The sequence below is a fragment of the Mus caroli genome, unplaced genomic scaffold (genome assembly GCF_978045245.1).
Source record: "Mus caroli unplaced genomic scaffold, Mus_caroli_1 scaffold_13, whole genome shotgun sequence".
Classification (NCBI taxonomy): domain Eukaryota; kingdom Metazoa; phylum Chordata; class Mammalia; order Rodentia; family Muridae; genus Mus; species Mus caroli.
In genome coordinates, this window is record NW_028227268.1 from 64,242,994 (window position 1) to 64,256,860 (window position 13,867).

Here is a 13,867-nt window from a genome sequence, read left to right on the forward strand (position 1 = left end):
AATGCCCTTGCCTCTGTTTCAGAAGGTTCTGGTCTGACAGTCTTGTACCATCAGGCCACTGTCAATATTCTGAGCTAGATGGAAGACACTTGCATAACTTTAGAAACAGAGCGTTAGAGCAGCTGGCATTGCATTTAAACAAGCCTGCTAAGCTACAAGTATGTGCCTTGTCTTGTGCCCAGCTGATGGTATATGCTATGACACAGTGGTGAAATTATACTCAGAGCAGTAATGATAGAAAGAAATGCTCGCCTTCTTTATGATTTTTCCCTCTAAATTAGTAGACCTTCAACTTTCCTAAAAGAAACAGAAGTTGATTGACACACAGAGCACACATCTTATAATTAGGCACAGAGGAGGTTGGTTGGTTTTTTTTTTTTTTCTTTCTTCTCACTCAGCTCTCACCTGGTGGAATGATGCTTACTTTCTGTGTCCAGAGGCCATCAAGTGGTGAGATGGACAGTAGGACCATCTGTCAGGCAGTAAGGCAGCTGCCCTGGCAAGGACTTGCTTGAGGTGTGGATGGATGAAGTTGTCTCATTCCCTTTGCATGTCTTAAATGTTGTGAAATGATTCCCCTGCCAGTCCATCTGGGAAAGGAGAGAGTGTGCTGTCTAGGGAGCTGGCTCTGGGAATTTGTTTGGTTCCTGCCAGGTCCCATGGACTAAGACTCCTCAGGGTCCCTGTGGGTTATCTTGGAGAACTAAAACAGAATGTTTTATGAGGCCACATGAAAATAATAGTTGGTACACTAAAACCTGGTTTGATTTTAAAAACCTCAGTCTTGAGTGTATGAGATGGACATTTATTTTAATATATAAATATCTGTATAGTATGGAGACCAGAATTATGACATTAAATGTTCTGAGCTCATCATTTTCTTTGTTCAGGTTCTTAGGGTACTTAGAAGCATCAACCAAGCCCATTGCACCCTTGTATCTGCTACTGTGACCTGTGACCCCAATCATTTATTCACCCAAATCCTTGTATTGCCATACATATGCTCAGATGGCATATTTTAATTGACAAGTTTGCGCGTGTGTGCCATAAACTGTCACTTGGAGCCTAAAGCTTATTTCCTTTCACTTACAACACTTCACAATGCATCTAGGTTTGTGAAGAGAAAAGAGAGCCCAGCACTGATGGGGATGGGGAGGGGGACTATGAATGTGAGACTAGCCTGGGCTATACAGCAGGGTCCTGTCTAATGGCAGAGAAAGCAAAGTAAATAAGTGGTGTGTATGTGTGTGTGTGTGTGTGTGTGTGTGTTAATGCCCATGTGTTATTGGTGCTTTCTCTATAGTATCTTCTCTGGTCCAGTTCTTGAGTTTTACCAAGGCCATCATGGAAACAGAAGTACAAAAGGGAACACATGCAAATCTGAAGGGTAAAGGTCTGTGAAGTTTAGGTGTGTGCAGAAGTTCATGTAAACAAAGCTCTGATTAAGTCAAACATGAGCATCAGCTCAGGTGTCTTTTATTCCTCCTCCCAGTCCACGAACCTCCATGGAGGGCTGGAGGTAATCCTCCAAGCAGGCAGCCATAGTTACTCATCTTCTCTGACTGACTTTTGCACCTGGCTTTTTTCACTGACACTTTGCATGGGAGATTCATGCATGTTTTTGTCTATATTTCTAATATGTATCTTCACATATTTTTAAGTTTTTTTTAGGAAAGCATATTCATAAATATTCATACTTACAAGCAATTCAATGTATAACAAGAAAAAAGTTAATTATGTGCAAGGTACTTAAATAGATATTTATCAAAAGACATACACATGCCAATTAGAAAAAGGAAACACAGGTCCACATTGGGCAAGAACTCGGTGCAAGTTTCCATGGTCCTCAGAGGACTCTCCATGCCACAGGCACCCTAGCATGCCCAGGATCTTAGGATTACTGGTGACTCCAATGCAACATTTGTTCCAAAACAGCTGTGAGGGACACAGTTGTCCCTGTGCCAGCAGGAGCAGGGACACAGGAATCCCGCTCGACCAACAGCTCTGGTTCCTTCTGGTTGGTGCAGGTCCACCTTGGTTTGAACACAGTGGACAGCCCTAAGGTCCCCCAGAGGAGGTACCACTTCCAGGTGCTGTAAGATGCACAGGATCTTAGGATTGCAGGATTCTAGGATCCCAGGAGCTTGGTCACACCAGGATCTCAGGGTCTCAGAGGAAGCTTGACTGCCAAGAACTCTGACACACTCAGAATCTCAGGTTCACAGGATCCCGGAATCACAGGATCACAGAATAAGATGGACTCTTACCGGGATTATACTGTATAATACTGAGGGCATTGAGTACTTGAGATAATCAGATGACAGGAGGCAAGTGTAAGAACAGAAGCAACAGAAACCAAGGTTACTTGCCATCATCAGAACCCAACTCTCCCACCATAGCAAGTCCTGTATACACCATCACACCAGAAAAACAAGATATGGATCTAAAGTCACTTCTCATGACGATGATGAAGGACTATAAGAAGGAAATAAATAACTCCCTTAAAGAAATATAGGAGAACACATCCAATCAGGTGAAAGAATTGAACAAAACCATCCAGGATCTAAAAATGGAAGTAGAAACAATAAAGAAATCACAAAGGGAGACCACTGCAGAAATAGAAAACCTAGGAAAGAAGTCAGGAGCCATTGATTCAAGCATACCCAACAGAATACAAGTGATAGAAGAGTGAATCTCAGATGCAGAAGATATCATAGAACACATTGACACAACAATCAAAGAAAATGTGAAATGCAAAAAGATTCTAACGCAAAACATCCAGGAAATCCAGGACACAATGAGAAGACCAAACCTAAGTATAATAGGTATAGATGTGAAGGAAGATTTCCAACTTAAAGGGCCAGTAAATATCTTCAACAAACTTATAGAAGAAAACTTTCCCAACCTAAAGAAAGAGATGCCCATGAATATACAAGAAGTCTACAGAACTTCAAATAGGTTGGACCAGAAAAGAAATTCCTCCCGTCACACAATAATCAAAACACCAAATGCACAGAACAAAGAAAGAATATTAAAAGTAGTAAGGGGAAAATGTCAAGTAAAATACAAAGGCAGACCTATCAGAGTTACACCTGACTTCTCCCCAGAGACTGTGAAAGCCAGAAGATTCTGGGCAGATGTCAGAAGAACACAAATGCCAGCCCAGGCTACTATACACAGCAAAACTCTCAATTACCGTAGATGGAGAAACCAAAGTATTTCATGACAAAACCAAATTTACACAATATCTTTCCGCAAATCACAAAGGATAACAGAGGGAAAACTTAAACACAAAGAGGGAAACTATGCTCTAGAAAAAGCAAGAAAGTAATCTTTCAACAAACTTAAGATAGCCACATGAACAGAATTCCAGCTCTAGCAACAAAAATAACAGGAAGCAACAACGACTTTTCCTTAATATCTCCTGATATCAGTGGACTCAATTCCCCAATAAAAAGACATAGACTAACAGACTGGCTATGTAAACAGGACCCAACTTTTGCTGCATACAGGAAACCCACCTCAGGAACAAAGACAGACACTACCTTAGAATAAAAGGCTGGAAAACAATTTTCTGAGCAAATGGTCCCAAGAAACAAGCTGGAATAGCCATTCTAATATAGAATAAAATTGACTTTCAACCTAAAGTTCTCAAAAAAAAATAAGGAGGGACACTTCTCATTTATCAAAGGTAAAATCTACCAAGATGAACTCTCAATTCTGAACATCTATGCTCCAAATGCAAGGGCATCCACATTCATTAAAGAAACTTTGCTAAAACTCAAAGCACATATTACATGTCACACAATCATAGTGGGATACTTCAAGAGTGAGGGAGACACCTCACTCTTATCAATGGACAGATCCTGGAAACAGAAACTAAATAGAGACACAGTGAAACTAACAGAAGTCATGAAACAAATGGATTTAACAGATATCTACAGAACATTTCATCCTAAAACAAAAGGATCTACCTTCTTCTCAGCTCTTCATGGTACCTTCTCCAAAATTGACCATATAATCGGTCACCAAGCAAGCCTAGGCAGATATAAAAATATTGAAATATTCCTATGCACCCTATCAGATCACCAGGGACTAAGGCTGATCTTCAATAAAAATATAAATAATAGAAAATCCATATACATGTGGACGCTGAACAACAATCTACTCAATGATAACTCAGTCAAGGAAGAAATAAAGAAAGAAATTAAAGACTTCAGAGTTTAATGAAAATGAAGCCACAACATATCCAAATTTATGGGACACAATGAAAGTAATCCTAAGAGGAAAGCTCATAGCTCTGAGTGCCTCCACAAAGAAGCTGCAGTGAGCATACACTAGCAGCTTGAAGCACACCTGAAAGCTCTAGAACAAAAAGAAGCAAATTCACCAAAAAGGAGTAGATGGCAGGAAATAATCAAATTCAGGGCTGAAATCAACCAAGTGGAAACAAAAAGAACTATACAAAGAATCAGCCAAACCAGGAGCTGGTTCTTTGAGAAAATCCACAAGATAGATAAACCCCTAGCCAGACTAACTAGAGGGTACAGGGACAGTATCCTAATTAACAAAATCAGAAGTGAAAAAGGAGACATAACAACAGAACCTAAGGATATCCAAAACATCATTAGATCCTACTACAAAAGCCTATATTCAACAAAACCGGAAAACCTGAATGAAATGGACAATTTTCTATACAGATACCAGGTGCCAAGTTAAATCAGGATCAGGTTAATGATCTAAACAGTCCCATATCCCCTAAAGAAATAGAAGCAGTCATTAATAGTCTCCTAACCAAAAAAAAAAAAAATCCCAGAACCAGATGGGTTTAGTGCAGGGTTCTATCAGACCTTCAAAGAGGACCTAATTCCAATACTTCTCAAACTATTCCACAATATAGAAACAGAAGGTACTCTACTCAGTTTGTCCTATGAAGCCACAATTATTCTGATACCTAAACCACACAAAGACCCAACAAAGAAAGAGAACTTCAGACCAATTTCCCTTATGAATATTGATGCAAAAATACTCAATAAAATTCTCGCAAACCAAATCCAAGAACACATCAAAATGATCATCCATCATGATCAAGTAGGCTTCATCCCAGTGATGCAAGGATGGTTCAATATACGAAAATCCATCAATGTAATCCACTATATGAACAAACTCAAAGGCAAAAAACCACATGATCAACTTATTAGATACTGAGAAAGTGTTCAACAATGTCCAACACCACTTCATGATAAAAGTCTTGGAAAGATCAGGAATTCAAGGCTCATACCTAAATATAATAAAAGCAATATACAGCAAACCAGTAGCCAACATCAAACTAAATGGTGAGAAACTGGAAGTAATGCCACTAAAATTAGGGACTAGACAAGGCTGTCAAATCTCTCTCTACCTATTCAATAAAATACTTGAAGTCCTAGCCAGAGCAATTCGACAACAAAAGGAGATCAAAGGGATACAAATTGGAAAGGAAGAAGTCAAAATATCACTATTTGCATATGATATGATAGTATATATAAGTGACCCAAAAATTCCACCAGAGAACACTTAAACCTGATAAACAACTTCAGTGAAGTAGCTGGATATAAAATCAACTCAAACAAATCAGTTGCCTTTCTCTACATAAAGGATAAACAGGCTGAGAAAGAAATTAGGGAAACACTACCCTTCAAAATAGTCACAAATAACATAAAATACCTTGGTGTGATTCTAACTAAGGAAGTGAAAGACATGTATGATAAGAACTTCAAGTCTTGAAGAAAGAAATTGAAGATCTCAGAAGATGAAAAGATCTCCGATGTTCATGGATTGGCAGGATTAATATAGTAAAAATGGCTATCTTGCTGAAAGCAATCTACAGATTCAATGCAATCCCCATCAAAATTCCAACTCAATTCTTCACAGAGTTAGTAAGGACAATTTGTAAATTCATCTGGAATTAAAAAAACAACAAACAAACAACAACCAAAAAAAAAAAAAACTAGGATAGCAAGAACTATTCTCAACAATAAAAGAACCTGTGGTGGAATCACTATCCCTGACCTCAAGCTGCACTACAGAGCAATTGTGATAAAAACAGCATGGAACTGGTTCAGTGACAGACAGGTAGATCAGTGGAACAGAACTGAAGACCCAGAAATGAACCCACACACCTATGGTCACTTGACCTTTGACAAAGGAGCTAAAACCATCCAGTGGAAAGAAGACTGCATTTTCAACAAATGGTGCTGGCTCAACTTGCGGTTATCATGTAGAAGAATGCGAATTGATCCATTCTTATCTTCTTGTACACTCAAATCTTAAGTGGATCAAAGAGCTCCACATAAAACCAGACACATTGAAACTTATAGAGGAGAAAGTGGGAAAGAGCCTTGAAGATATGGGCATAGGGTAAAGATTCCTGAACAGAACACCAATGGCTTGTGCTGTAAGATCAAGAGTTGACAAATGGGACCTCATAAAATTACAAAGCTTCTGTAAGGCAAAGGACACTGTCAATAAGACCAGAATGCAACCAACAGATTGGGAAAAGATCTTTACCAATCCTAAATCTGATAGTGGGTTAATATCTAATGTATAGAAAGAACTCAAGAAGTTGGACTCCAGAAAACCAAATAACCCTATTAAAAATGGGGTACACATTCGGGTGTGGTGGTGCATGCCTTTAATCCCAGTACTCAGGCGGCAGAGGCAGGCAGATTTCTGAGTCCAAGGCCAGCCTGGTCTACAAAGTGAGTTCCAGTACAGCCAGGGCTATACAGAGAAACCCTGTCTCAAAAAACCAAAAAAAAAAAAAAAAAAAAAAAGGGGGGGGTCAGATGTAAACAATGATTTCTCAACTGAGGAATACCGAATGGTTGAGAAGCAAGTAAAAAAAATGTTCAACACCCTTAATCATCAGGGAAATGCAAATCAAAACAACCCTGAGATTCTACCTCACACCAGTCAGAATGGCTAAGATCAAAAACTCAGATGACAGCAGATGTTGGCAAGGATGTGGAGAAAGAGGAAAATTCCTCCTTTGCTGGTAGGACTGCAATCTGGTACAACCACTCTGGAAATCAATTTGGCAGTTCCTCAGAAAATTGGACATAGTACTACTGGAAGATGCTCCAACATGTAATAAGGACACATGCTCCACTATGTTCATAGAAACCTTATTAATAATAGTCAGAAGCTGGAAAGAACCCAGACATCCTTCAACAGAGGAATGGATAAAAAAAATGTGGTACATTTCCACAGTGGAGTACTACTCAGCTCTTAAAAACAATGAATTTATGAAATTCTTAGACAAATGGATGGATCTGGAGGATATCATCTTGAGGGAGGTAACCTAATCACAAAAGAACACACATGATACGCATTCACTGGTAAGTGGATATTAGCCCAGAAGCTCAGAATCCTTCTTAGAAGGGGGAACAAAATACCCATGGAAGGAGTTACAGAGACAAAGTTTGGAGCAGAGACTGAAGGAATGACCATCCAAAGACTGCCTCACTTGGGGATCCATCCCATAAACAACCATCAAATCCAGACACTATGGAAGATGCCAACAAGAGCATGCTGACAGGGGCCTGATATAGCTGTCTCCTGAGGGCCTCTGCCAATTCCTGGAAAATACAGAAATGGATGCTCACAATCATCCATTGGACAGAGCACAAGATTCCCAATGAAGGAGCTAGAGAAAGTAACCAAGGAGCTGAAGGGGTCTTCATGAAGCCCCATAGGAGGAACATCAATATGAACTAACCAGTACCCCCAGACCTCCTTGGAACTAAACCACCAATCAAAGAAAACACGGTGGAACTTGTGGCTCTAGCTGTATATGTAGCAGAGGTTGGCCTAGTTGGTCATCAATGGGAGGAGAGGCCCTAGGTCCTGTGAAGGTTCTATGCCCCAATAAAGGGGAATGCCAGGACTGGGAGTGGGAGTTGGTGGGTTGGGGGAACAGGGGGAGTTGGGAGGGGATAGGGGATTTTTGGAGGGGAAACTAGGAAAGGGGATAACATTAGAAATGTTAATAAAGAAAATATCTAATAAAAAAAAAGGCAACACCCTCAAGTCAGCAGTAGGGATAGATTTTAACATTGTTTCTTTTCATATTAAAACTTGTAAACAATTTTCTCCCTTTTGTTCATTGGATTGATCCCCTCCTTCACTGTGCCTGGTATTTTTGGTTTTCTATAATCTTACTTGACCATGATTGATCAGGCCTAGCCCCAAACCATGGAGTTTTTCTTTATATTTTTGTCTAATATATTCACAGTTTGGAGGCTTATATGTAACACTACAGTTCATTCAGGCTGATTTTTTGGATGCAGATGAGATTAGGTGTCTAATTTTATTTTTCTCCATGTGTATGTCCTTTCTCCCAGCATTGTTTTTGAAGAGACCACTTCTTCCCCATCAAATGGTTTTAATTACAACGGTTTTATATCATGAGAAAATATGGTCTGATGCTGTTGTAATTAAACCACATAGTACTTTAAAGAAAGAGCCCAGGAATGAATGTAGGCATTCACAGCAAACAGATTTCCAACACGGGGCCAAGATGTTTGGAATGAGGATGGTACCCAGGACTTGGCTGTCATCAATCAAAACAAAAGCAATCCTGTAAGTCTGTCTTGTCTGGGTGGAGAGACTTCTCACATTTCAGAGAAGTGTAGTGAGCAAACAGGTCCCACCCATGAGGAGAACAGGCACTGGTGGATGAAGGTGTCCAGTTACAGTGTTTTCATGAGACATGTCTACGTCTCCCATCCATTTTCAGATTACAGACAGGCAAGATGTCTTGCCTAATTTTAAAAATCATTTAAAAAGTGTTTACTTGTATGTGTATGCACACCATGTATGTGCACAAGCCTTGGAGGTGAGAAGAGGCATTGGACTTAACAGATGGTTGTGGTCTGCCATGTGGGAGCTGGGAATGTGTTCATTTTTATAAAGTGACATAATTATGTATTTGACCAAAAGTATAAGATAGGAGAACAGGTAGATTTAGTTTCATTTCCACATGAAGAATGTTAAGCATTCGTTTAGGCCTCACTCATAGGTGCTTGTTGGTCACACCTTCATTGGCAACATTTCAAGGTCGGGATGTGGAAGGGATCCCACCTACTGCTTAATCCTGTCCTGTTTGAAGACAGTGTTTGTAGTTGGAGTGGTATGAACAAGAATTGCCCCCCAAAACTGGTGTGTGAATGTTTGGCCATAGGGTATGACACTATTGGGATGTGACCTTGTTGAAAGAAGTATGTCACTGTGGAGATGGGCTTTGTGGTCTCCTATGCTCGTTAGGCCTAGTGTGGCAGTCTCCTTTTCCTGCCTGAGGATCATGATGGAGAATACTCAGCTACTCCTGTACCATGTCTGCCTGCATGTCACCATATTTTCCACCATGATGATAATGGACTAAACCTCTGAAAAGTATAAGCGATCCTCAATGAAATGTTTTCCTCTAAAAGCGTTGCCATGGTCCTAGTGTCTCTTCACAGTCATGGAAACCCTGACTAAGACACTAGTGAATGAAGATGCAGTTCTGTAGAACTTTCCCTCAGAGTGGCAGATGTTTCCACATGGAACAGGCTGTTTCTAGTGTTTGAGCCTTGGTGCAGGACCAGGCACAGCCCTTGTGGGCTTCTGTGGTGCACTTCAGGTTCTGAGCACCATCCTTAGATTATCAGGTCACCTCAGAGCCCATGTGTGACAAAGTTCAATAGGAATGCAAGGAGTTGAACCCAAGCCTGGGAATGGTAGGAGACAAGGTACAAAAAGAATACTCAAAATACATTTTTGTTTCAGGATCATGTAACATGGGTTTACAAACTAAATAACGTTCATGAATTCCAACCTTATTATTCATTCATGATATTGTGATACAAAATGTATCATTGAGAGGTGGGGATCACTTCTCCAAAGGGGAGGACGGTGAGGAGGCTAGTTAGAACAAAGCTTCTTGTGATTTATTTGAGGTAAAAAGTTTGTAAGTGTACATGAGATACACCTCTTTAAACATTGAGTAGCACAGGTTACAGTCAGACAACGTTTGCTTCTGGGCCAGAAGATTGATAAGCATGGAGTCTAAATTTTATACCCCCTCGGTCCCACAATCAATGAAATACGAGGACAAGCAATGACATCAGATATGAGCATGGGGCATTTGTATTCTTCTATGTTTTTTTCTGGAGAAGTGAGTCTGATAGTGTCCCACTGTGTCTCTGTTTGGTTTTTCTGTTTCTTGTGTATGTGTGTGTGGTGTGCACATATGAATGCATGCATGTTTGTATCTTTGTTAATGTATGTGTATGTGGATAGAGGCCTTTACCATCTGAGATATCTTTCTAGTCCCCACATGCTTCAATTCCTTAACCTTCAGATTTCATGAATCTATCTGTATATATATTTAAATGGACAGATGCTTGTTTGAATAATAATCTATCATTTTTTAAGGCAGGGTCTTACTTTGTAGCCCAGGGTGGCCTTGAACTTCCTATGTAGACCAGGCTACTCTCAAATTTATAGAAGTCTTCTTGCCCTTGCCTCAACAATGCTGGGTTTATGGGTATGAGCAGTTATGCAGGTTACTCTGTCCTTCAACAGTATATTTTGGTAATTTATATTTAAAAATCATTATTGACAGAATTAAATTTAACTGTCACATTTGTAAATGTTTCTGAATTATTTTCTACCTTTCTGTCTTTAATTTTTTGCATATCAGTTATACTTCTTTTAAAATCTCCTGTATATGTTCATGAATTTTTGAAATGCTCCTTTTTTAAAAAAATCACTTAGGGCAACTTAAAAATGGCACTGTAGCACCACTTTGTGTGTAATACAGACACATAAGAGAATACCCATCCAATTCCTCCAGCATTAGAGAAAACATCACCACCAGGAAGCACTAATAATGAATTGTGTGCCTTCACATTCTCCATGTCGATTTGATTCTGTCAGATTGACTCCCTCAGAAAACATATTTGTTTCTGTAAAACTTGATGATGATCTAAGAGAGGGAAATGTCCAAACATTATGAATGTTTAAGATCACAAAATATGGTCACATCTCTTATGAGAAGATAGCTAATTTTCATTTATTTTCAATGTTAGGTTTGACATGTTTGACTTGAGATTCATAGTATCCAACACAAATGTCACTTTTGAGAAACAAACTATAATACAGACCCCCTGGGGTGCCATGACCCAGGATGCAGCCTTCTCATTAAACAGGAAACTCTTGCGAGTCCTCCCAATAACTGCCACACTTGGGAAGCTGAGGCAGAAAAGCAAGTTCATGGTCATTCTTGACTACGTAGTGAGTTTGAAGCTACTGGGAAACTTCAGATCCTGTCTTTAAAATGAGAACCAAGAGCCAGGAGAGACGGGCGAGAGCATCAGCTGCTCTCTCAGAGGACTGCTGATTGATTTGCAGCGCTTACACAGCGCCTCGCAACCATCCGTAACTTCATCTCCAGGAACTGCGACCCTCTTCTGATCTCCATGGACCCAAGGCACAAAACGGCACATGCACACACATGGAGGCAAAACAACCATACACATAAAATAAAAATAAATGAAGGAAAAGAGAATCAAACCAAGAACAGCAGCAAAAGGGCAATCCTGGCAGTACATAGGACGAGGCGACATTTCCCATGAACTGACTTGAGTGAATTTTTAATTAGAAAGGAACTTAAGAATTTCACTGAAAACAGAAGGACAGATTACAACTACAAATACATACACACAAAGGCAAAGCCCAGAGCCAGGAGACAATGATCTGTGGGGAAAAAAAATCACATTGCTGAGCCTGTTGGGAGACAGTGAGATTGGCAGTGAGAATGGCTGTTCCTGAAGTGTGCAGAACCCACAAGGCACATCTGAAAATCGTGGTGACGAGGCTTAGCACTGACATAGGACACTCCCTCTTCTGGGTTGGCAAAGACCTCCAGTGGAAATCCAACAGGTGTATGGTATTCACAACGAAAGAGAGGCAGAGACACAGGATGTGGTTATGGAGAGCAAGTCTGTTCCACAAGGGGACTTCCCAGTCACTCAGTACACACAGTGCTCCTGAGAGTTCTGCCATAGCTCCAGAGCCTGGGAAGAGGGCATCAATCAGCCCCAGCTGGCTGGCCATCTCCTTGTGTATAAATCCAAGCTCTACAAACAGAGAGGAGAAGGAGAGTGAATGACTATCTAGGCCACCAGGTAACATTAGACTGGGTATCTAGAAAGCAGGTCAGTTGAATACCAATCAACAAACAGGTTTGTGACCTGAATATAGATCAGAGGTCTCTGATGACAGATTTTTTTTGCTTGCCTTTTGCTATCAAGAATCTATCTAGTTATAAATTTTTCACCTGATTGCAGTCATTCAATTTTGTTATTTTTAGAATATTCTGAGATACATTATTTATTTTTTCAAATGTTTCAATATGGGTATTTCTATACAGGGAAGTGCACACAGTTCTGTTTGCCCATGGAGGCCAGAAGAGGGTATAGAGTCCATTGGAGATAAAATGTCACTGCAGGGCCTGGTGTGGCTTCTGGCATGTTCTAAAACTGGTTTCAACAGCAATATCAAGTGTTATAAGAGGGAAAGGTATGTGTGGGTCAAACAGTTGGCTCCAAAAACAACCATCAGTGTCACACACTGTAGTCTTCAATGTCTCAGTACTTCCTCCCACAGTAAAGTTTCTGTAGAGCAAACTTCATATCTTTGTTCCTCAGACAATAGACAACTGGATTCAGAGATGGTGTGACTACAGAGTAGAAAATAGATGCCAGCGGACCCAGGGTCGGGGAGTACTGAGAGGCAGGCCTCAGGTACACAAAGCTTCCAGTTCCATAAAACAAGATGACTGTGGTGAGGTGAGAGGAGCAGGTAGAAAAGGCTTTCCATCTGCCTTCTACTGAGGGGATGCGAAGAACTGTGGCCACAATGCCAATATAGGAGACCACTGTGAGGGCGAAGGAGCTCATGACAATGCAACTGCTGACAGCAAAGCCCACCTCCTCAGTGAGATGGTAGTCAGTGCAGGACAGTCTCATGACTGGAGGGATGTCACAGAAGAAGTGATCAACAACATTGGGTCCACAGTAGGGGAGGGAGAACGTGTTAAATGTATGAAAGGCTGCGTAGATGGCCCCACCCACCCAGGCAGTAACCACCAATGCAGAACAATATTTCTGGCTCATGATGGTTCCATAGATCAGTGGTCTGAGGATGGCCAGGCATCGGTCATAAGCCATGGCTGTGAGCAGAAAGCATTCAGAAGAAGAGAATGTGAGAAATATGTAGAGCTGTGCTGCACACTCTTGATAGGAGATGACCCCTGAGCCTGTGAGGGATATCACCACTGCCTTGGGGATGGTGGCTGAGGTGTAGCAAATGTCCAGGAAAGACAGATTCTTCAGGAAGAAGTACATGGGAGAGTGGAGCCGACTGTCTCTTGTCACAGCCGTGATGATAGACAGGTTCCCCAGGAGGCCAAATGTGTAAATGAGCAAGAAAACTGGGATGGCCACCAATCTCAGCTGTGGGACATCTGAGAAGCCCCTGAGGATGAAGTGAGTCACTCTTGTGTGATTGGACATGTCTGCTCAGATTGTGTTCAGATGCAGTGCCGCACACAGCTGAGGGAGGGGACAGAAATAACAGGCAGGCTCAGGACATTTGTGTACAGGTCCATGTTGACTACAGAGGTGTGGCTTCTATCAGAAAACTAAGTCGATGAAGCAGCCTATGTAAATGGCATTGGGGTGAATTAACTAAGAGGAAGAGGATTGGATTAGGCAAGAGCAGATGGGATGAAAGTGAAGAGAGGGAGGGAGAGAGAGGGAAGAACAAGAGGTAGAAAGGA

The 13,867-nt window shown here is 40.9% G+C and overlaps 1 protein-coding gene across 1 annotated transcript; it reads right to left on the minus strand.

Annotated features, from left to right (window-relative positions):
- Positions 1-12,674: 12,674 nt before the first annotated feature.
- LOC110305446 (olfactory receptor 5AR1-like) lies at positions 12,675-13,601 on the minus strand. Its single transcript, XM_021177435.2, has one exon. It carries the CDS (start codon positions 13,599-13,601, stop codon positions 12,675-12,677), a length of 927 nt encoding a protein of 308 aa, XP_021033094.2.
- Between the last annotated feature and the right edge of the window lie 266 nt (positions 13,602-13,867).

What these genes read in the sequence shown, in the direction of transcription:
- LOC110305446 (XM_021177435.2), bottom strand. Translation starts at nt 13,601, where the DNA reads ATGTCCAATCACACAAGAGTGACTCACTTCATCCTCAGGGGCTTCTCA.